Source organism: Bombina bombina, chromosome 2 (assembly GCF_027579735.1).
Source record: "Bombina bombina isolate aBomBom1 chromosome 2, aBomBom1.pri, whole genome shotgun sequence".
Taxonomy (NCBI): Eukaryota; Metazoa; Chordata; class Amphibia; order Anura; family Bombinatoridae; genus Bombina; species Bombina bombina.
Window position 1 is genome coordinate 196177292 of NC_069500.1, and position 25061 is coordinate 196202352.

The following is a 25061-nucleotide window of genomic DNA, read 5'->3' on the forward strand; positions in this document are numbered from 1 at the left end:
TGGCCAACCTTTAGGATAGAATATAACTATCGTTAATTATCATTAAAATATAGCCTTGTGCGAGTGTAGTGATATATCTAACCTAACAGGTTATATCACAAAAGTTAATTCAGGCAAAAATAAAATCTATATAAAACATGAATAAAAGCATATGTTCAAACAATGGCAACGCTAAATGAAGCGTCAGCGGGAGTATTTCCGTCTTATTGTATTCAAGGAGTAAGTGTGTTATATCAAGTAATGTCTGGTGTTAGGCTTATTTCCGGAAAGGTTTGCAGACTTTCGTCAGAGTCTTGATTTTGATTGCAGTAATGTACTGGTGTAATCATTCACCTACTTCAATGCAAGTCCGGATGTTTGAAGGGTAGACCGATTCTGGAGTCGGATAATGAAGTGTCCCCTGTCCGGTTTGCTTCCACCATCTGTAGTTTGAAGTTCACTGCGTGGGTTTACTTCCGGCTCTACGGCTCTCCCCAAAGCTATGCTGTCTTTCAGCTTTCGCAAATCCTTGAACACAATAACAGGAAAATACTCCCGCTGGCGCTTTATTTAGCATTGGCATTGTTTGAACATATGCTTTTATTCATGTTTTATATAGATTTTATTTATGTCTGAATTAACTTTTGTGATATAACCTGTTAGGTTAGATATATCACTACACTCGCACAAGTCTATATTTTAACGATAGTTATATTCTATCCTAAAGGTTGGCCAACCTTAGATACTATTTATTATCTGTATTTGCAATAGCCAAGAGATTTTTATATGGGTATATATATTTGTTATGAGTAATAAATTGATTATTTTTATAATTTATAAGCGTAAGTGCATATGATATATATATATATATATATTTATCCACATAGACTACTCCATTATATCGGTTTAAGCTCTATTAGAGATGTATTTCACCCTTTGTATCCCCTTATGATCTCACCCCTTGTATCGATACCTTTTATAGTTGTTTGAGAGAAAACTAGAAAATACAGCTTACCTTTTTGTCAGCACATAGCACTGTCTTCCATTAAATTGGCATGTTGTAAGTAGCAAAGTTAGCACATTTGCCAAATGAACACTCCTATTGCAGCATTGACAAAACACACATTTTAAGCTATGTGCTAAAAATATAATCTGAAAGGATATTATATATCATAGAAAGTACAAGGATATGCTATTCCTCTAGGGCTGTAGGAATATTATTAGTGCGTAGACTGTTACTTCTGAAAGTGGAGGCAGAGAGAGAGAGAAAGAGTGGAGAAAAAAAAGAGTGAAAAGAAATGAGAGGGGAAAGAAAGTTGCCAGGGTATCTGTGAATGTCAGCAGATAATACACACACACATATATATATATATATATATATATATATATATATATATATATATATACATATACATATATACATATATATAAATATATATATTTACTGCAGAAGGTGTAGAAGCACTCCAGCTACATAAGGCTTGATAAGCTCTCCTTGCCCTGGGTGCACTTCAGAAATAAGGTCAGCATCGAAGGAAGTCACTCACAGGGTCTATCATAAGATACACATAGTATTTATTTTGACGTTTCGGGCATCACCCCTTTTTAAAAAAACAGCATAACATTAAACAGTATACTCACCCCCTTTAATACCCCTGCAAAGCAAACATTAGTGCGTCGCTCACTCCGGCACCCGGAAGTTGCCCTCCGTCAAGTGACGCTACGTCGCGCGAGTAGTAATGGCAACCGGACGCTCTGCTATGAGCGTCGTGTGTGTGGTTAAAAACATAACAAAACATAGCGACAGGAGCAATTAACTTTACAGAAAGGGATGTCACTACTGGGAGAGGATGTTATTCAATAATACTCTACGGGACAAGCTAGAAATATGAAGCTGTTAATAACTAGAGCCATAGCCTAAACCTGGAATTCCCAACTCGCAATCCACATTGGATTAACGTAGAGGGAGTGGAAACTACTGGGGTTATTTATTCATAAAAATACGGGGATCAAGAACCTGTCTATATCACCAATACACACCTAACTTGGCCATAAAATGTGCTAAAGATTATCTGCTATCCCTCAACATAGTAGAATAGACCCAGGTATAAAAGTCGGACTCAGTCTATCTAGACAATTCTGCAGAAAGCAAAAAGAGTTATGTAAAATACAAACAGAATTACGCAGAATACAGAAAGAAGACTTATATAGCATAGTATAACAGCATCATATGGTATATGAACATTAGTATAGTCCAGCTGAGTGAACAGAACACAGGCACCAACCGTCTGCAGTGTGTGTTGAAAGGAGCCACAGATATACAATAGCTATCTACAGACAGCAATGCGAGTCAAGATGGACATTGAGCCCCCTGGGGGTCATGGTCCCTAGGTTAAAAATCCATCATGCTTCCCTTTGTAAAAGGATTTTTGACCTATCACCCCCTTTAGTCAACGGGGGAATGTGGTCGATAATAATGTACTTAAGATCTGTAACTCTGTGTCCAGCTTCAGCGAAATGCAGAACCACCGGCTGATCAGACATTCCTTTATCTATTGCTGCTCGTATTGCAGAGCGGTGGTTCGCCATCCTAGTCCTCAGGTAGGTCATCCACCGTCTTACCCACATAAAACATTCCTCACATGCAGTGCAGAAGATAGACAATGTACTTCGTGGTGCAGGTTACTCTGTGCCTGATTTTAATTTTTTTAGTAGAATATGGGTGACTGAAGAAACTGCCAGTTGTAAGGCCCCCGCAGGTGGTACATCCCAAGCACCGAAAACATCCGGCTTTAGTTTTCAGCCAGGTGTCACTACTGTAGCATCCTCTGGGGTCCGTTTTAATCAGTTGGTCTCTCAGAGAGGTCGCTTTTCGGTATCCAATTCTGGGAGGAAGCATTGTTTTAAAAGGTAAGTCCCTGTCAGTAGTAAGCAGGCTCCAATTTTTCTTCAGGGTATCTGCAATCCCTTCTTTACCCTTGGTATATGTTGTGGTGAATGTAAGTTTCTCCTCAAGTGGTCTGTTCTTAGAGCCATATAAAATTATTTTTGTGTCGTATCCACAACAGCTTCCTTGCTGGTCTTTAAAACTTTCTGGTTGTATCCCCTCTGTCTGAATTTTGTCACCATATCCATCAGCTGTAGGTCCCTAAGTTCCCCTATGGTATTGTTCCTGGCCACTCTCTTAAATTGGGAAGTTGGAAGTGCCTCCTTCAGGCTTGGCGGATGGCAACTAGAAGCATGCAAGATAGAGTTCTTATCCATTGGTTTGCTGTAAAGGGTAGTGTTCAAGATATCTCCTTGTTTAAAGATTCTTAGGTCCAGAAAGTCTACTGTGTTCTTGTCATATGTTAATTTGAACTTGAAAGTAGGATGTACCTTATTCAGTTCCTCAAACCAATCGAGTAGTTCCTCCTTGGTTTCTGTCCATAGGAGGAACAAGTCATCAATGTATCTCTTGAAAAGCTGTATTCTGTGATCTTTAAACAGTAGTGTACCTCCATTCTCTAATTCAGCCATAAACAGGTTGGCATATGATGGGGCCATGTTAGACCCCATTGCCGTTCCTGCAACCTGTAGGTAGAAATATCTATCAAAACAAAAGTAATTGAGCTCCAAGCACATTCAACATTTCACATATGGCATCGATAGGAGGCCCAATATACGGGTACTTATTCAATTGTCTCCTTGTAGCCACTATTCCCTCTTGATGGGGAATGACCGTATACAGGCTGGTCACATCCAGTGTGACCAGCCACGCATTCTCAGCTAATGGAGGTGGTTCCAATAGAAGTTTTATCATGGATGCTGAATCCAGAAGGAAAGATGGTATATTGCGGACAATTGGTTGTAGTATATGGTCTATGTACGTCGCTATTGGTTGAAGCAGGGAGCCAACCGCGGACACAATTAGTCTCCCAGGGGGGGCATCCAAACTCTTGTGCACCTTGGGTATCATGTAGAGAACCGGTGTCCTAGGGAACTCCACCGTCATGTACTCACTGGTACTTTTGTCAATATAGTTGTTCTTAAGCAGCAGTTGTATAATTTCATCAAACATCTTTTTAAATTGCTTGCTTGGATCACCCCTCATCACACAATAGGTGTCTTTGTCCTCCAGTTGTCGCATCACCTCTTGTTTGTAGTCAGTGTAGTCCTGTAGGACCACTGCACAACCTTTGTCTGCCTCCCTCAAGACGATAGTGTTGTCCTCTTTTAGTGTTCTAAGCGCTCGCCTTTCTTTAATAGTTAAATTATGTCTGTACTCCTTTAGGTTTGTGCAATTTTCTTCACTCTCCTGCCATAGGAGTCTTGAGAATGTTTTAATCAATGCACTTTGGCTACTGGGGTCATAGGTGCTTTTTCCCCTAAACCTTGTGCCAGTGTCATCAACACTAGTGGTGCTAAAGTGTTCCTTGAGTCTCAGGGTTCTAGTGAATCTTTGTACATCCACGTATAAGTCAAAATGATCAGGTTTGGAAGTAGGAACAAATGAGAGGCCCTTATTCAGGACACTCCTTTCGTCTCCTGTAAGAATGTGACTGCTCAGGTTAATAATCAGTTCTTCATAGACCTCCCCCTCCTGAGTGGTCTTGGTGGGCGACCTATGCCCCCCCCTCCGGGTATGTGACCTCTGCCTCCTTTGTTTTTTTGAAAGTGTTTGCATTCCCAATTATCTATGCCTGTTGTCATCGGTCTGTTGGTATTGTCAGAGTCTGAGCCGTTTAGGGGTATTAAAGGGGGTGAGTATACTGTTTACTGTTATGCTGTTTTTTGAAAACGGGGTGATACCCGAAACGTCAAAATAAATACTATGTGTATCTTATGAAAGACCCTGTGACTTCCTTCGATGCTGACATATATACATATATATATATATATATATATATATATATATATATATATATATACATACAGGTAGCCCTCAGTTTACGCCGGGGTTAGGTTCCAGAAGGAATGGTTGTAAATCGAAAACATTGTAAATTGAAATCCAGTTTATAATGTAAGTCAATGGGAAATGAGGGAGTTAGGTTCCAGGCTCTTCTCAAAATTGTCATAAATAACACCTAATATATTATTTTTAAAGCTTTGAAATAAAAACTGTAAATGCTAAACAGCATTATAACCCTAATAAAATAATCACACAACACAGAATATATAATTAAACTAAGTTAAATGAACAAAAACATTTGCTAAACAGCATTATAAACCTAATGAAATAATCACACAACACAGACTTCACTTGCATTTTTCTACAACCAGTTCTCTTTATGCATTCCAATCTGGACTGATTTATAGACAGGAAGATCTTGTTCCTTTGAAATCTGCTTGTTAGCTCAGGTCTGGTTAAACTGATTAATTTCCGCTTGCTTGGCTTTGCTGCAACACAAGCGGACAGCTCCACCTACTGGCTATTTTAATAAATGCACTGCTTCTCAATGCTTTTCAATAGCAGCCACATGACTGGAAAAAAAGGTTGTTATTCTGAAACGGTGTAAATTGAACCGTTGTAAAACGAGGGCCACCTGTATGTATATATATATATATATATAATGAAATAAGTATGCAATCTATCAAATATTAAAGTTGAGCATGCTTAATACCATTGCTGGTTACATCCTGTGTAATGCAAATCTGGGGTCAGAAATTGGATGCCATGCTGATTACACATCAGAATTCAGCTCAGACCCCTCTCCCCACTCGCTATGTTAAATGACACCTTTGTTCAATACATTTGTTCAGATCAAAATCTATGAGGTAAAAATTGCCCTGATAATTACCTAGTCCAAGATGCCCCCTGAGGGGAAGGAGCCCAAGAGTCTAAAAACTGACCTTTGAAGCTCAGGAAGATAGTAATTAACACGTACTTGGCAATCAAAGCCTCTTGGAGATTCTCAATACACATACTGGTCTGGGAGGAACATATGCCAAAATTCACTTACAGGCATGTGAAAACAGTTTGAGAATTTAAATAACCTATATTAAAAAAAAAATTGAAATATTTAATTCATACCTCAGTATGGTTTAAATATAAATAGATAAGTCCGAGAGATTGTTTGTATAATATTAAATATGAAGTGAATTGAAAAATAGCTGCATTGGTAGATTTAAATCTGTTTAAAAATCTCACAATAATGACACTGTTTTTTTTTTTATTTCCAGACATCTGAGGAACAGATTGGGCTCCAAATGGGGCTAATAAATGCTGTTACAGGAGTGCCTACCCTGAGTCCTATCATATAGTTTTACAGTAAATATTTATAATAACTGGTAAAGATGACAATTGTAAAATATGAATTAAATCCATGCTGAAAGTATAAAATAATCCTTCTAAATCCTTTCATAGAAAATGTGACTTTTAAACGCATTTTTAAATATTATAAAGAAATTTATTATGGAAATACTCAGATTAAAGAGTATTAAATGATCCGATACAAATTGGACATATTTGTTTGCTGAGGCAAAAAATAGTAAGTATATTGACCCCTTAATGACCACAGCACTTTTCCATTTTCTGTCCGTTTGGGACCAAGGCTATTTTTATATTTCTGCAGTGTTTGTGTTTAGCTGTAATTTTCCTCTTACTCATTTACTGTACCCACACATATTATATACCGTTTTTCTCGCCATTAAATGGACTTTCAAAAGATACCATTATTTTCATCATATCTTATAATTTGCTATAAAAAAATACAAAATATGAGGAAACAAATGGAAAAAAAAACACTTTTTCTAACTTTGACCCCCAAACTCTGTTACACATCTACAACCACCAAAAAACACCCATGGTAAATAGTTTCTAAATTATGTCCTGAGTTTAGAAATACCCAATGTTTACATGTTCTTTGCTTTTTTTGCAAGTTATAGGGCAATAAATAGCACTTTGCTATTTCCAAACCACTTTTTCCAAAATTAGCGCTAGTTACATTGGAACACTGATATCCCTTGACATGTATATATATTTTTTTTAGAAGACATCCCAAAAGAGTCTATGATTACGGCAAATCTATGCTGAAACGCGTAAGACTGTGATCTTACTTGCTGCTTTTTTGTACATTTTTTGATGCTGCTCTACTTGTTTTTATATTCTTGTACTATGTGTACTAAATAAAATGGACACTTGAATTTTTATATATTGAGGGTCGTTGCCTTCTTGGAAACTTATTTTTTCTATATTCTAGAGGAGCAGGTAGCTCCTTTGTTTCAAAATATTGAGACCCTACCTTGGTTCAGCAAAGCGGATCCTTGAACCGGAGATTGAGCCCAGACGCTGGAGATTGAGTGGTGATTGGTAGCTGAGGAGTGAGAGTGGTGAGTGGCTATAGAGCGGAGCGCAAGGAAAGACAGCGCAAAGGAGATCGAGGCACTCCTTAAACTGTTTCCTTTTTTGTTAAATATTCATCCCAAAGTATTAGTCTATGCCAATTTTGGTATATTTCATGCCACCATTTCACCACCAAAAGCGATCAAATAAAAAAATTGTTCACTTTTTCACAAACATTTTCACAAACTTTAGGTTTCTCACTGAAATTATTTACAAACAGCTTGTGCAATTATGGCACAAATGGTTGTAAATGCTTCTCTGGGATCCGCTTTGTTGAGAAATAGCTGACATATATGGCTTTGGCATTGCTTTTTGGTAATTAGAAGGCCACTAAATGCCACTGCGCATCACACATGTATTATGGCTAGCAGTGAAGGGGTTAATTAGGTAGTTTGTAGGGAGCGTACAGGGTTAATTTTAGCTTTAGTGTAGAAATCAGCCTCCCACCTGACACATCACACCCTCTGATCCCTCCCAAACAGCTCCCTTCCCTCCCCCACCCCCACAATTGTCCCCGCCATCTTAAGTACTGGCAAAAAATCTGCCAGTACTAAAATAAAGGGTATCTTAGTTTTTTTTAGCATATTTACATATGCTGCTGTGTAGGATCCTCCCTTAGCCCCCAACCCCCCTGATCCCCCTCAAACAATTCTCTAACCCTACCCCTCTGCCTTATTTTGGGCCATCTTGAGTACTGGAAGCTGTCTGCCCGTACCCAGTTTGCAAAAAGCAATAGGTTTTATTTATTTATTTTAATTTTTTTCTGTAATGTAGCTTCCCCCTCCACACACCAACCCCCCACACCCTGACTGATCGTTTTTTATAAAATGTATTCCCCCCCCCTGTTTCCCACTTTTAACACAAGTTTTTCTGTAGTATAGCGTTTTAACGAATAACCAAGGAGTAAAAAGCATCAACAGAGGAATTTGGAAATAATTGTGCTTTATACAAAAAAAAATCATAACCACCATAAAAAAGGGGGTGGGCCTCATGGACTCTTGCTAATATGAAAGAAATTAATTTATCAGGTAAGTTCTTACATAAATTATGTTTGCTTTCATGTAATTGGCAAGAGCCCATGAGCTAGTGACGTATGGGATAGCAATACCCAAGATGTGGAACTCCACAAAAGAGTCACTAGAGAGGGAGAGATAAAAATAAAAACAGCCATTTTCCGCTTACAAAAATAATCCACAACCCAAAATATAAATGAATTCTCATAAATGTGAGGAAAAAACTTAAATCAAAAGCAGAAAAATCAAATTGAAACAGCTGCCTGAAGAACTTTTCTACCAAAAACTGCTTCCCGAAGAAGCAAATACATCAAAATGGTAGAATTTAGTAAATGTATGCAAAGAAGACCAAGTAGCAGCTTTGCAAATCTGATCAATTGAAGCTTCATTCTTAAAAGCCCAGGAAGTGGAAACTGATCTAGAAGAATGAGCTGTAATTCTCTGAAGCGGGGCTTGACCTGACTCCAAATAGGCTTGATGAATCAAAAGTTTTAGCCACAAGGCCAAAAAACCCGCAGAAGCCTTCTGACCTTTCCTGGAACCAGAAAAGATAACAAATAGACTAGAAGTCTTCCTGAAATCTTTAGTAGCTTCAACATAATATTTCAAAGCTCTCACCACATCCAAAGCATGTAAAGATCTTTCCAAATAATTCTTAGGATTAGGACACAGGATTAGGAGGAGCCTGTAAAGCATTTTAAAACCAAATTAAGACTCCAAGGAGGAGAGATTGATTTAATGACAGGCTTGATACGAACCAAAGCCTGCACAAAACAATGAATAGCAGTAAGTTTAGCAATCTTTCTATGAAATAAAACAGAAAGCAGAGATTTGTCCTTTCAAGGAACTTGCAGACAAAGCTTTATCCAAACCATCCTGAAGAAACTGTAAAATTCTAGGAATTCTAAAAGAATGCCAAGAGAATTTATGAGAACACCATGAAATGTAAGTCTTCCAAACTCGATAATAAATCTTTCTAGAAACAGATTTACGAGCCTGTAACATAGTATTAATCACTGAGTCAGAGAAACCTCTATGACTAAGCACTAAGCGTTCAATTTCCATATCTTCAAATTTAATGATTTGAGATCCTGATGGAAAAATGGACCTTGAGATAGAAGGTCTGGCCTTAATGGGAATGGCCAAGGTTGGCAACTGGACATCTGAACAAGATCCGAATACCAAAACCTGTGAGGCCATGCTGGAGCCACCAGCAGCACAAACGATTACTCCATGATGATTTTGGAGATCAGTCCTGGAAGAAGAACTAGAGGCGAGAAAATATAAGCAGGTTGATAACACCAAGGAAGTGTCAATTCATCCACTGCTTCTGCCTGAGGATCCCTGGACCTGGACACGTACCTGGGAAGTTTTTTTGTTTAGATGAGATGCCATCAGATCTATTTCTTGAAGCCCCCACATCTGAACAATTTGAGAAAACACATCTGGGTGGAGAGATCATTCTCCAGGATGTAAAGTCTCACGACTGAGGTAATCCGCTTCCCAATTGTCTATACCTGGAATATGAACCGCAGAAATTAGACAGGAGCTGGATTCCGCCCAAACAAGTATCCAAGATACTTCTTTCATAGCTTGAGGATTTTGAGTCCCACCCTGATGATTGACATATGCCACAGTTGTGATATTGTCTGTCTGAAAACAAATGAACGGTTCTCTCTTCAACAAAGGCCAAAACTGAAGAGCCCTGGGAACCGCACAGAGTTCCAAAATATTGATTGGTAATCTCGCCTCTTGAGATTTCCAAACCCCTTGTGCTGTCAGAGATCCCCAAACAGCTCCCCAACCTGAAAGACTCGCATCTGTTGTGATCAAAGTCCAGGTTGGATGAACAAAAGAGGCCCCTAAAATTATACAATGGTGATCTAACCACCAAGTCAGAGAAAGTCGAACATTGGGATTTAAGGATATTAATTGTGATATCCTTGTATAATCACTGCACCATTGGTTCAGCATACAAAGCTGGAGAGGTTTCATATGAAAATGAGCAAAGGGGATCGCGTCCGATGCTGCAGTCATGAGACCTAAAACTTCCATGCACATAGCTACTGAAGGGAATGACAGAGACTGAAGGTTTTGACAGGCTGCAACCAATTTCAAATGTCTCTTGTCTGTTAGAGACAAACTCATGGACACTGAATCTATCTGGAAACCTAAAAAGGTTACCTTTGTCTGAGGAATCAAATAACTTTTTGGTAAATTGATCCTCCAACCATGTCTTCGAGGAAACAACACTAGTTGATTTGTGTGAGATTTTGCAGAACGTAAAGACTGAGCAAGTACCAAGATTTCGTCCAAATAAGGAAACACCGCAATACCCCGCTCTCTGATTACAGAGAGTAGGGCACCGAGAACCTTTGAAAAGATTCTTGGAGCTGTTGCTAGGCCAAAAGGAAGAGCAACAAATTGGTAATGCTTGTCTAGAAAAGAGAATCTCAGGAACTGATAGTGATCTGGATGAATCGGAATATGAAGATACGCATCCTGTAAGTCTATTGTGGACATATAATGCCCTTGCTGAACAAAAGGCAGAATAGTCCTTATAGTCACACTTTTGAAAGTTGGTACTCTTGCATATCGATTCAAAATCTTTAGATCCAAAACTGGACTGAATGAATTTTATTTCTTTGGAACAATGAATAGATTTGAATAAAACCCCAGACCCTGTTCCTGGAACAGAACTGGCATGATTACCCCCAAAAACTCCAGGTCTGAAACACACTTCAGGAAAGCCTGAGCCTTTACTGGGTTTGATGGAATGCGTGAGAGAAAAGATCTTCTCACAGGCGGTCTTACTCTGAATCATATTCTGTACCCCTGAGAGACAATACTTTGAATCCATTGATTTTGGACCAAATTGATCCAAACATCTTTGAAAAATTTTAATCTGTCCCCTACCAGCTGAGCTGGAATGAGGGCCGCACCTTCATGCGGACTTGGGGGCTGGTTTTGATCTCTTAAATGGCTTGGATTTATTCCAATTTGAAGAAGGCTTCCAATTGGAAGCAGATTCCTTGGGGGAAGGATTAGGTTTCTGTTCCTTATTCTGTTGAAAGTAACAAAAATTGTTAGAAGCTTTAGATTTACCCTTAGGTCTTTTATCCTGAGGCAAAAAAACTCCCTTCCCCCCCAGTGACAGTTGAAATTATTGAATCCAACTGAGAACCAAATAATTTATTACCTTGGAAAGAAAGAGATGGCAATCTGGACTTAGAAGTCATATCAGCATTCCAAGATTTGAGCCACAAAGCTCTTCTAGCTAAAATAGCTAAGAGATAGATTTAACATCAATTTTGATAATATCAAAAATGGCATCACAAATTAAATTATTAGCATGTTGAATCAACTTTACAATGCTAGACGAATCGTGATCCGATACTTGTTGCGCTAAAGTTTCCAACCAAAAAGTTGAAGCAGCTGCAACATCAGCCAAAGATATTGCAGGTCTAAAAAGATGCCCTGAATATAAATAAGCTTTCCTTAGATAAGATTCAAGTTTCCTATCTAAAGGATCTTTAAAAGAAATACTATCTTCTGTAGGAATAGTAGTATGTTTAGAAAGAGTAGAGATAGCCCCATCAACTTTGGGGATCTTTTCCCAAAACGCCAATCTAACTGCTGGCAAAGGATACAATTTTTTAAACCTTGAAGAAGGAATAAAAGAAGCACCAGGATTATTCCATTCTTTAGAAATCATATCAGAAATAGCATCAGGAACGGTTAAAACCTCTGGAATAACCACAGGAGGTTTATTAACAGAATTTAAACGTTTACTAGTTTTAATATCAAGAGGACTAGTTTCCTCAATATCCAATGTAATCAACACCTCTTTTAACAAGGAACGAATATACTCCATTTTAAATAAATAAGTAGATTTGTCAGTGTCAATATCTGAGGAAGGATCTTCTGAATCGGAGAGATCCTCATCAGAGGAGGATAATTCAGTATGTTGTCGGTCATTTGAAATTTCATCAAGTTTCTGAGAAGTTTTAAAATACCTTTTACGTTTATTAGAAGGCGGGACGGCAGACAAAGCCTTCTGAATCGCATAAGCAACAAAATCTTTTATATTCACAGGTATATCATGTACATTAGATGTTGAAGGAACAACAGGCATTGTACTATTACTGATGGACACATTCTCTGCATGTAAAAGCTTATCATGACAACTATTACATACCACAACTAGAGATATAATCTCCACAAATTTAAAACAGATGCACTTAGCTTTGGTAGAACTGTTATCATGAAGCAGGGTTCCAACAGTGGTTTCTGAGACAGGATCAGATTGAGACATCTTGCAAATGTAAGAGAAAAACAACATATAAAGCAAAATTATCAATTTCCTTATATGGCAGTTTCAGGAATGGGAAAAAAAATGCAAACAGCATAGCCCTCTGACATAGAAAAAGGCAAGAGGCATATAGGAATGGGGTTTTAAATAATAAAATTATTTGGCGCCAAGTATGACGCACAACGCAAACTGTAATTTTTTTGTCGTTAACAAAATCCGGAAATGACACACTTGCGTCATTGTAGACGCAACCTTGTGCAAGGAATTCGGCGTCAACTAAGACGCCGGAAATTACGAATTTGCGTCATCGGACATACCTTAGCGTAAAAAAAACTCTTGCGCCAAGAATGACGCAATAAACTTTGGCATTTTGCGCCTCGCGAGCCTAATTTTGCCTGCGAAAATTCATGAAAAAGCAGTTAATTGAAAAAAGACTATACCCCAGGAAAGAAAAATATTTTCCTAAATATGTTTTTTTCCCAAATATGAAACTGATAGTCTGCAAAAGGAAATGTACATAACCTGACTCATGGCAAATATAAGTACAATACATATATTTAGAACTTTATATTAATTATTATTATTATTCTTTATTTATAAAGCGCCAACAGATTCCGCAGCGCTGTTCATAGGTAACAAAGATAAAAGGACAGTACAATATGAGACACCAGCCAAAATTTAACAAACAAATACAGGAGGAATTTGGAGCCCTGTTCCCGTGGGAATTTACAATCTAAATGGGTAGGAGGGTGAGAAATAGGAGGTGGGAAATTTTATATTAATGCATAAAGTGCCAAACCATAGCTGAGAGTGTCTTAAGTAATGAAAACGTACTTACCGAAAGACACCCATCCACATATAGCAGATAGCCAAACCAGTACTGAAACAGTTATCAGTAGAGGTAATGGAATATGAGAGTATATCGTTGATCTGAATATGGGAGGTAGGAGATGAATCTCTACGACCGATAACAGAGAACCTATGAGAAATAGATGTCCCGCGAGGAAAACCATTGCATTCAATAGGTGATACTCCCTTCACATCCCTCTGACATTCACTGTAGTCTGAGAGGAATCGGGCTTCAAAATGCTGAGAAGCGCATATCAACGTAGAAATCTAGCACAAACTTACTTCACCACCTCCATAGGAAGCAAAGTTTGTAAAACTGAATTGTGGGTGTGGTGAAGGGTGTATTTATAGGCATTTTGAGGTTTTGGAAACTTTGCCCCTCCTGGTAGGATTGTATATCCCATACTTCACAAGCTCATGGACTCTTGCCAATTACATGAAAGAAAAGGAGATTTACAAGACAAAATATGGAGTTCTGATTATCTTTTTGTCAAGTATTAATCAAGTATTAATCAAGTATTAATCACTGAGTCAGAGAAACCTCTATGACTAAGCACTAAGCGTTCAATTTCCATATCTTCAAATTTAATGATTTGAGATCCTGATGGAAAAATGGACCTTGAGATAGAAGGTCTGGCCTTAATGGGAATGGCCAAGGTTGGCAACTGGACATCTGAACAAGATCCGAATACCAAAACCTGTGAGGCCATGCTGGAGCCACCAGCAGCACAAACGATTACTCCATGATGATTTTGGAGATCAGTCCTGGAAGAAGAACTAGAGGCGAGAAAATATAAGCAGGTTGATAACACCAAGGAAGTGTCAATTCATCCACTGCTTCTGCCTGAGGATCCCTGGACCTGGACACGTACCTGGGAAGTTTTTTTGTTTAGATGAGATGCCATCAGATCTATTTCTTGAAGCCCCCACATCTGAACAATTTGAGAAAACACATCTGGGTGGAGAGACCATTCTCCAGGATGTAAAGTCTGACGACTGAGGTAATCCGCTTCCCAATTGTCTATACCTGGAATATGAACCGCAGAAATTAGACAGGAGCTGGATTCCGCCCAAACAAGTATCCAAGATACTTCTTTCATAGCTTGAGGATTTTGAGTCCCACCCTGATGATTGACATATGCCACAGTTGTGATATTGTCTGTCTGAAAACAAATGAACGGTTCTCTCTTCAACAAAGGCCAAAACTGAAGAGCCCTGGGAACCGCACAGAGTTCCAAAATATTGATTGGTAATCTCGCCTCTTGAGATTTCCAAACCCCTTGTGCTGTCAGAGATCCCCAAACAGCTCCCCAACCTGAAAGACTCGCATCTGTTGTGATCAAAGTCCAGGTTGGACAAACAAAAGAGGCCCCTAAAATTATACAATGGTGATCTAACCACCAAGTCAGAGAAAGTCGAACATTGGGATTTAAGGATATTAATTGTGATATCCTTGTATAATCACTGCACCATTGGTTCAGCATACAAAGCTGGAGAGGTCTCATATGAAAATGAGCAAAGGGGATCGCGTCCGATGCTGCAGTCATGAGACCTAAAACTTCCATGCACATAGCTACTGAAGGGAATGACAGAGACTGAAGGTTTTGACAGGCTGCAACCAATTTCAAACGTCTCTTGTCTGTTAGAGACAAACTCATGGACACTGAATCTATCTGGAAATCTAAAAAGGTTACCTTTGTCTGGGGAATCAAATAACTTTTTGGTAAATTGATCCTCCAACCATGTCTTCGAAGAAACAACACTAGTTGATTTGTGTGATATTTTGCAGAACGTAAAGACTGAGCGAGTACCAAGATTTCGTCCAAATAAGGAAACACTGCAATACCCCGCTCTCTGATTACAGAGAGTAGGGCACCGAGAACCTTTGAAAAGATTCTTGGAGCTGTTGCTAGGCCAAAAGGAAGAGCAACAAATTGGTAATGCTTGTCTAGAAAAGAGAATCTCAGGAACTGATAGTGATCTGGATGAATCGGAATATGAAGATACGCATCCTGTAAGTCTATTGTGGACATATAATGCCCTTGCTGAACAAAAGGCAGAATAGTCCTTATAGTCACAATTTTGAAAGTTGGTACTCTTGTATATCGATTCAAAATCTTTAGATCCAAAACTGGAATGAATGAATTTTATTTCTTTGGAACAATGAATAGATTTGAATAAAACCCCAGACCCTGTTCCTGGAACAGAACTGGCATGATTACCCCCAAAAACTCCAGGTCTGAAACACACTTCAGGAAAGCCTGAGCCTTTACTGGGTTTGCTGGAATGCGTGAGAGAAAAGATCTTCTCACAGGCGGTCTTACTCTGAATCATATTCTGTACCCCTGAGAGACAATACTTTGAATCCATTGATTTTGGACCAAATTGATCCAAACATCTTTGAAAAATTTTAATCTGCCCCCTACCAGCTGAGCTGGAATGAGGGCCGCACCTTCATGCGGACTTGGGGGCTGGTTTTGATCTCTTAAATGGCTTGGATTTATTCCAATTTGAAGAAGGCTTCCAATTGGAAGCAGATTCCTTGGGGGAAGGATTAGGTTTCTGTTCCTTATTCTGTTGAAAGTAACAAAAATGGTTAGAAGCTTTAGATTTACCCTTAGGTCTTTTATCCTGAGGCAAAAAAACTCCCTTCCCCCCCCCCCCCCCCCCCAGTGACAGTTGAAATTATTGAATCCAACTGAGAACCAAATAATTTATTACCTTGGAAAGAAAGAGATGGCAATCTGGACTTAGAAGTCATATCAGCATTCCAAGATTTGAGCCACAAAGCTCTTCTAGCTAAAATAGCTAAGAGATAGATTTAACATCAATTTTGATAATATCAAAAATGGCATCACAAATTAAATTATTAGCATGTTGAATCAACTTTAGACAAAAACGAAATGGATGGCGCTGGTCTTGCAGAATAGTAAGTTTCTAATAATAGATAGAAATGGACTTGATGTGCAATTTAAAATCTGTTGCAATAATGTGCAATATACTCACTCCTTAAGTAACGTGAGTCCTGCTTCTATGGTATATCCCTCTGTGATATGTCCCTCTCCAGTTGATACAAACTGTTACTTGTTTTTATTGTCTTTTATTGCTCTTGAAAAAGACGCTTAAGCGTTGAAACGCGTAGAGTTACAATAAACCACTTTTTATCTTGCATATTTGCAATTATTTCGCTGTGACGAGCCGGACTTGCTATTTTGGATAAGTAAGTTACTACTTGTTTCTTCAATTTAAAGTTATCACTTTACTGCTGATGAGGTTCCAATCCTTTTCCAGCCCCCTTTTTGAAAACCACCTCGTTGTTGCCCTTGGAGAGGGACATATCACAGAGGGATATACCATGGAAGCAGGACTCACGTTACTTAAGGAGTGAGTATATTGCACATTATTGCAACAGATTTTAACTTGCACATCAAGTCCATTTCTATCTATTATTAGAAACTTACTATTCTGCAAGACCAGCGCCATCCATTTCGTTTTTGTCTATTGCTTATACAGTCCTTGGGGAGAGACTGAGGAAGGGCAGCGGTCACTTTATCTAACAAGGAGAGTATTGTTTTTAGTACATTGTGTTGAGCATATTTTCTGTTTTCTTCTATTTTGTTTGCCACACACATCTTGGCACAGTTGAATCAACTTTACAATGCTAGACGAATCGTGATCCGATACTTGTTGCGCTAAAGTTTCCAACCAAAAAGTTGAAGCAGCTGCAACATCAGCCAAAGATATTGCAGGCCTAAAAAGATGCCCTGAATATAAATAAGATTTCCTTAGATAAGATTCAAGTTTCCAATCTAAAGGATCTTTAAAAGAAATACTATCTTCTGTAGGAATAGTAGTATGTTTAGAAAGAGTAGAGATAGCTCCATCAACTTTGGGGATCTTTTCCCAAAACTCCAATCTAACTGCTGGCAAAGGATACAATTTTTTAAACCTTGAAGAAGGAATAAAAGAAGCACCAGGATTATTCCATTCTTTAGAAATCATATCAGAAATAGCATCAGGAACGGTTAAAACCTCTGGAATAACCACAGGAGGTTTATTAACAGAATTTAAACGTTTACTAGTTTTAATATCAAGAGGACTAGTTTCCTCAATATCCAATGTAATCAACACCTATTTTAACAAGGAATGAATATACTCCATTTTAAAAAATAAGTAGATTTGTCAGTGTCAATATCTGAGGAAGGATCTTCTGAATCGGAGAGATCCTCATCAGAGGAGGATAATTCAGTATGTTGTCGGTCATTTGAAATTTCATCAAGTTTCTGAGAAGTTTTAAAATACCTTTTACGTTTATTAGAAGGCGGGACGGCAGACAAAGCCTTCTGAATCGCATAAGCAACAAAATCTTTTATATTCACAGGTATATCATGTACATTAGATGTTGAAGGAACAACAGGCATTGTACTATTACTGATGGACACATTCTCTGCATGTAAAAGCTTATCATGACAACTATTACATACCACAGCTAGAGATATAATCTCCACAAATTTAAAACAGATGCACTTAGCTTTGGTAGAACTGTTATCATGAAGCAGGGTTCCAACAGTGGTTTCTGAGACAGGATCAGATTGAGACATCTTGCAAATGTAAGAGAAAAACAACATATAAAGCAAAATTATCAATTTCCTTATATTGCAGTTTCAGGAATGGGAAAAAAAATGCAAACAGCATAGCCCTCTGACATAGAAAAAGGCAAGAGGCATATAGAAATGGGGTTTTAAATAATAAAATTATTTGGCGCCAAGTATGACGCACGACGCAAACTGTAATTTTTTTGTCGTTAACAAAATCCGGAAATGACACACTTGCGTCATTGTAGACGCAACCTTGTGCAAGGAATTCGGCGTCAACTAAGACGCCGGAAATGACGAATTTGCGTCATCGGACATACCTTAGCGTAAAAAAAACTCTTGCGCCAAGAATGACGCAATAAACTTTGGCATTTTGCGCCTCGCGAGCCTAATTTTGCCCACGAAAATTCATGAAAAAGCAGTTAATTGAAAAAAGACTATACCCCAGGAAAGAAAAATATTTTCCTAAATATGTTTTTTTCCCAAATATGAAACTGATAGTCTGCAAAAGGAAATGTACATAACCTGACTCATGGCAAATATAAGTACAATACATATATTTAGAACTTTATATTAATTATTATTATTATTCTTTATTTATAAAGCGCCAACAGATTCCGCAGCGCTGTTCATAGGTAACAAAGATAAAAGGACAGTACAATATGAGACACCAGCCAAAATTTAACAAACAAATACAGGAGGAATTTGGAGCCCTGTTCCCGTGGGAATTTACAATCTAAATGGGTAGGAGGGTGAGAAATAGGAGGTGGGAAATTTTATATTAATGCATAAAGTGCCAAACCATAGCTGAGAGTCTCTTAAGTAATGAAAACGTACTTACCGAAAGACACCCATCCACATATAGCAGATAGCCAAACCAGTACTGAAACAGTTATCAGTAGAGGTAATGGAATATGAGAGTATATCGTTGATCTGAATATGGGAGGTAGGAGATGAATCTCTACGACCGATAACAGAGAACCTATGAAATAGATGTCCCGCAAGGAAAACCATTGCATTCAATAGGTGATACTCCCTTCACATCCCTCTGACATTCACTGTAGTCTGAGAGGAATCGGGCTTCAAAATGCTGAGAAGCGCATATCAACGTAGATATCTAGCACAAACTTACTTCACCACCTCCATAGGAGGCAAAGTTTGTAAAACTGAATTGTGGGTGTGGTGAAGGGTGTATTTATAGGAATTTTGAGGTTTTGGAAACTTTGCCCCTCCTGGTAGGATTGTATATCCCATACTTCACAAGCTCATGGACTCTTGCCAATTACATGAAAGAAAAGGAGATTTACAAGACAAAATATGGAGTTCTGATTATCTTTTTGTCAAGGAAGATGCCAACAGTATGCAGTGACTGAAACTGTACTACCTAAAACAATAATTTAAAGCTTAAACAGACATTAAACACTTTGAGATGGTAATATAAAATGATAAATTGTATATATAATAAAACTCTGCAATATACTTTCATTATTTATTTTGTCCCCTTTTCCTGTAATTCCATTCTGACATTGTGAGTTTTTCAGTTGCTGTTAGAAATGAAAGAGCAGAACACTGTTATATTCCACACAGCCATTGGCTGCACACTCTAGTGACCTATTTATAACTGCCCCTAATTGGCCACAGCAGAGAAGGTAACCTAAGTTACAATATGGCAGCTCCCATTGTTGTATAGACACTAAAACTTTACACTTATTTTGTCAACACTGTATTCAAAAAACTAATGAAACGTTAAAAAAAATCAACACCCCCCTTCCTCCCTCTTCTCCCTCCCTCTCCCATTATCCTCTCCTCCTTCAGTTTAATTATAATTATAAAATGTTTAAAACTGTTCAGGAAAGAGTTCTATGCATATTGACTATGCACTTGTCTATCCAACTTATCTTACCCAAGTGTATGTACATGTTATTGAAGCAAATCATATTTATTTTGTATCTCTGCCTGAACTTTGATAAATAAATACATTTTAAAAAAAAATCTACATTTTATTCTAAGACTAATCTTTTGTTTGAATGCTTTATTCTATCTAGAATTTATTTAGTGCTCAATGTCCCTTTAAGTGGTGGATTGGTGACTTCCGGAAAGGTCTCAGTCTCAAAGTCTGTAGGAAAGATGTGAATAATCAGTATTAAAGGTCAAAATGTCCTAAAAAGGAACAGACAATGGACACACACACACACACACAAATCACAAACTTGCACATACACCAAAGGAAACAACCACAGAGATAGCCTCAGAAAACACACAAAGACATACACACAGACAAACACAGAAAACACACAGAGACATACACACTCACAGACAAACACATAAAACACACAAAGACATCCACAGAAAATGCACAAAGACAGAAACACAAAACCCTCACAGAGAGACCCACAGAAGAAGAAAAAAATACACTCAGAGACTCCAACAAAAGCACAAAGACAAACACAGACACCCACAGAAACACTCACAGGAGGTAAAATTTCTGCACATTGCCACCCCCTAAATCAACAGTGACATGCATGATAAAAAAAAATAGCAGAAATTAAGAGATCACTTTTTAAAGAATCATATTTGTAAACGTGCAAACAAAAATACTTCTTGGTGTAGATGTTTTCCTTCAGGACAGAAGCACATTCTCATTGTGATCAGAGATAAAGTGATAGGGTGGATGTGTACAATTGGGAAGCGAGATACAGTGGATGTAAGAGAGAGTAACTTAAGTAATGTAAAGTAGCGGATAACTCCATGGCACAACCACCATTAGGAAATCAACTGCTCATAGACAACATAATTATCTGCATAAATAGGTTCTCAACTGTGCAACTAATTCCCTGTGCCCAAGAAGGAGCAAATGTTTTCATGTTTTTATTACAGGTCAAATACCTATTAAGTTGGAAGTTGAACAATGTTCTAGTTGGCCTTTGGGCCAAACATATATTTGTCAGGATAGAAAACAAAATTTTGCATAGGTTTTTAAATTATGGTGTCAAGAATAAAGTTAAGGGACAGTCTACTTCAAAATTTATATTGTTTAAAAAGATAGATAATCCCTTTATGACAAAATTTCCCAGTTTTGCATAACCAATATGGTTATATTAATATACCTTTTACCTTTGCAATAACCTTGTATCTAATGCTCTGCAGACTGCCCCCTTATTTAAGCTCTTTTGACAGGCTTCCATTTTAGCCAATCAGTGCTGACTCATAAATAACACAGGAGTAAGCACAATATTATCTATATGGCACACATGAACTAGCTGTAAAAAAACAACACAGTAAAGAGGCGGCCTTCAAGGGCTTAAAATTAGCATATGAGCCTACCTAGGCTTAGCTTTCAACTAAGAATACAAGAGAACAAAGCAAATTTGATGATAAAAGTATATTTGAAAGTTGTTTAAAATTGCATGTCCTTTCTGAATCATGAAAGTTAAAATTTTGACTCGACTGTTCCTTTAAGATTTTCAATTGTGTCCCAGTAATACACTACTGACAAATATAAATTATAAATTAATGAAAGCCCAGCAATAAGCTGCTGCAAGAGGTAGCTCTAAATGACAAGTAATTAGTTCTCTAGGGCCTAATATGTGAGTCATACAATTTAATTATATTAAGCTAGTAAATCAGTACATTTACAAACATAATGGACACTAATACATTTTATTTGATTAGCAATGTCTTTACAATTATGTTACCTGTAATACAATTTGCCTGGGGATAATACAATCACCAGTTTTTAAATTAAATATAAATTTTTAAATGAACATAAAAAGGACGTCTATTCAATAAAATATGAAAACTATAGTCATATTGGTTCTCGATAACTCAGTGTGAGGTAACCATTACGTAAAGAGAGATGTGTGGTTAGTATGTGTGTATATATATATATATATATATATATATATATATACACATATACATACACACACACATTATATATGTATACATATATATCCATATATATACAGAGAGAGACACACACACACACACACATATATATATATATTAATATACACATAGATATATATGTATATATATATATACACATATACAGACACACACATATATATATATATATACACATATATATACACACACACACACACACATATATATATATACACACACACACACACACACACATATATATATATATATATATATATAAACACACACACAGACATATATATATATATATATATATATAAACACACAGACATATATATATATATATATATAAACACACACACATATATATATAAACACACACACAGACATACATATATATATATATATATATGTATATATATATATATATACACATACATATATATATATATATATATATACACACACACACACATATATATATATATATATATATACACACACACACATATATATATATATATATATATATATATATATATATATATATAAATTTACTGTATATGTTCTTGACACCAATTTGTTAGGCCTACGGTTAGCCTACGCTGAGAATAATCTGCAATTCTCAGCCGTGATGTCTGACCATATCAGTGTGTTGTGACACTTGTCTGGAAGTGTCAAAAAAATGTAAGACAGAAGGTGAAAGATATTTTTAAAAGAAAGGTAAGAATAATTCAAACAAAAAGTAAAAGCCATGATTATTATAAGATTAACTTTTAACTTAGATTACCTTTAAGCTTTAAATGAGAAACAAAAATCCATATTTAATTTTTGTTCTCTACAACAAAGGGCATCCGCATAATTTTAGTGGCCAGCAGTTGCATCAATATCAGTAAGTGCATGTGAGGATACCAAAGGATTAATATTTCTTCGCCTGCACTAACTGATATTGATGAAAATGCTGGTCACCAAATTATGTTGATGCTCATCTTACCAATTAATCTACTTAAAGGGTCATCTGAAGTGCATTAGTTAAACACTATAAAAATACCTTTTCTCCCTTAAAAAAATAAACAAACAAAAAGGTTTAAGGTACGTTTGTTTAATTTGATTTTGAAATCAGGAAGTGATCATTTGTTACAGCCAGTGAGCTATATCTGCCCCTAGCTGTGAGCATTTTTCAGTACAGGAACGACGTTCCAAAAAAAAAAAAAAAAAAAAAAAAGTATTTTAAACTTCCTTTTTGAATACAACAAAAAGACAAAAAAATACTTTATTTCCCTTTAAGGCTAAAACAAATCTGGTCTAAAGTTTGGGAACCTTTGTTACAATACAAATAAATATGTAATTTTAAGATTTTAAAAAAAGGGGATAACACAACTTTTTATTTCAAATAATATTATTAAAGTATTACTATTATTATAATTTGGAATTTAGACGTTTTCAATTAATTGGTATTTTAATTAATGTACTTATTGATTGAAATGTATTTAGGAGCTGTGAAGAACAAGGTTTAAATGTGGGTAATTTAATTTAGCATTACAATTACTAGTGACCTACATCTCAAACGTTGAAAAAACAGAATCTTGAAATGACAATTTCCTTATTGCTCATGTCAGTGCTTACCTTGTTTTTATTCCGTGTGCTGCTCATTCTGTTTCGAAAGAAGCTGAAAGTGCGACTCACTTTGTATTTTTCAGATTCGGGTTTCGTAGGATTCATATATTTATCCCATTCTTCTTCTTCAATCCTGAATATATGTAAATTGTTTGTGAATTATCAAAAAAATATCTTCATATAAAATAAAACTTTATTTCAGCAGTCCTAAAAATGCTCATAAAAAGTGAAAAAAAAATAAGAAAATCCTCTATTTTATCTATCCAAACTACATAATATGAGTTTGCATTTGACCATTTTGGCACCTGGGTCATCACAATTTTCTTGCTGAAATTATTTATGGGTGACAGCTTTTGTTTGACTCATTCAAACTCAATAGCACAATGTAATTTTGTTTGACATCTGCTTGTAGTATGTACAATAAAGCAAAATGTGTACAAACCTATAGGAAATACTTGTCTATTAAATATCCATTGGAACACTCTTTAGAGGCAGCACTCAGCATCACTTTGTTTTAAAGTCTTACAATTTTTCTCTCACTAAAAATAATTTCCAGAGATTTATATAACAGGAAATGTCACATCCTAAGATTCTAGTTATGCAGAACATTGCTATATATATTCTCCATTTAAATAATCAGATCAGCATATTTGTACAGTCTGTAAACAAAACGGTATATGACCGTCCTTGCAAACACTAGTTGTCATCTGTATTTGTTATAGTTGGTTTTTTTCAGCACTTTATTTTCACTAATAAACATAGGTATAAGATGCAAACAACACCATAGATTATAACTGTACAACCTGCCTTCAGTGCCAGAGACTTTAAAACTCCCAGACAACAAGAACTGTCTGGGTATGGCTGCCAGGCTTAATCACGCCACAACAAAAAACACAAATCCATTACATCATCTGTACAGTCTCTGTAAGTGACCTGGTTATGTCGTTGTCTGTAATGACCCAGAAATCAGTCTTTGCATGACCAACTAGTCGCATCAGCAAAAACATCCTTATTATTATCTTGCAAGATTATCAGCGCTACGGAACTCTGCTGCACTATACAAATAAATCCTAATAATAAGTACTGGACTTTTTTTTCCTGCTTAAAACATTACGGGCCAGATTATGAGTGGAGTGCAAGTATTTGCGCGCAAGTGATACTGGGTTTTCACGTTCATTTGCGCGCAGGTTAAATTGCGCTGCTATTATAAGTTCAGAGTAAACAAAATCGCTTGAGCGCAATTAAAGTTAACGCTTCTCGGGTTAGCGCTGTGGCTGTTTCACAAAACACATCAAAAAGACATTACAAAGTATAGTTACACTCATAAAAAAAATACCATTTACTAAAAAATATTTAAAAAAAATATTGCATTAAAAATTTATAAGGGCTCAAAGATATGAGGTCTCATAAAGAAAGGCAGGCAAAGGGCTATAACAATGCGATACATACATATACATGTCTAAAGAATGGATATGTATGTATAT

General features: G+C 36.8%; 1 protein-coding gene across 4 annotated transcripts in view; it reads right to left on the reverse strand.

Annotated features, from left to right (window-relative positions):
• The window catches only part of ARHGEF28 (Rho guanine nucleotide exchange factor 28), an 813355-nt gene that overhangs the window by 202897 nt on the left and 585397 nt on the right, over positions 1-25061 (reverse strand). For all 4 annotated transcript variants that reach the window (XM_053701420.1, XM_053701419.1, XM_053701422.1 and 1 more), the window contains one exon: positions 23587-23710. In XM_053701420.1, the coding sequence (XP_053557395.1) occupies positions 23587-23710 (124 nt within the window). The remainder of the gene's footprint in view (positions 1-23586; positions 23711-25061) is intronic.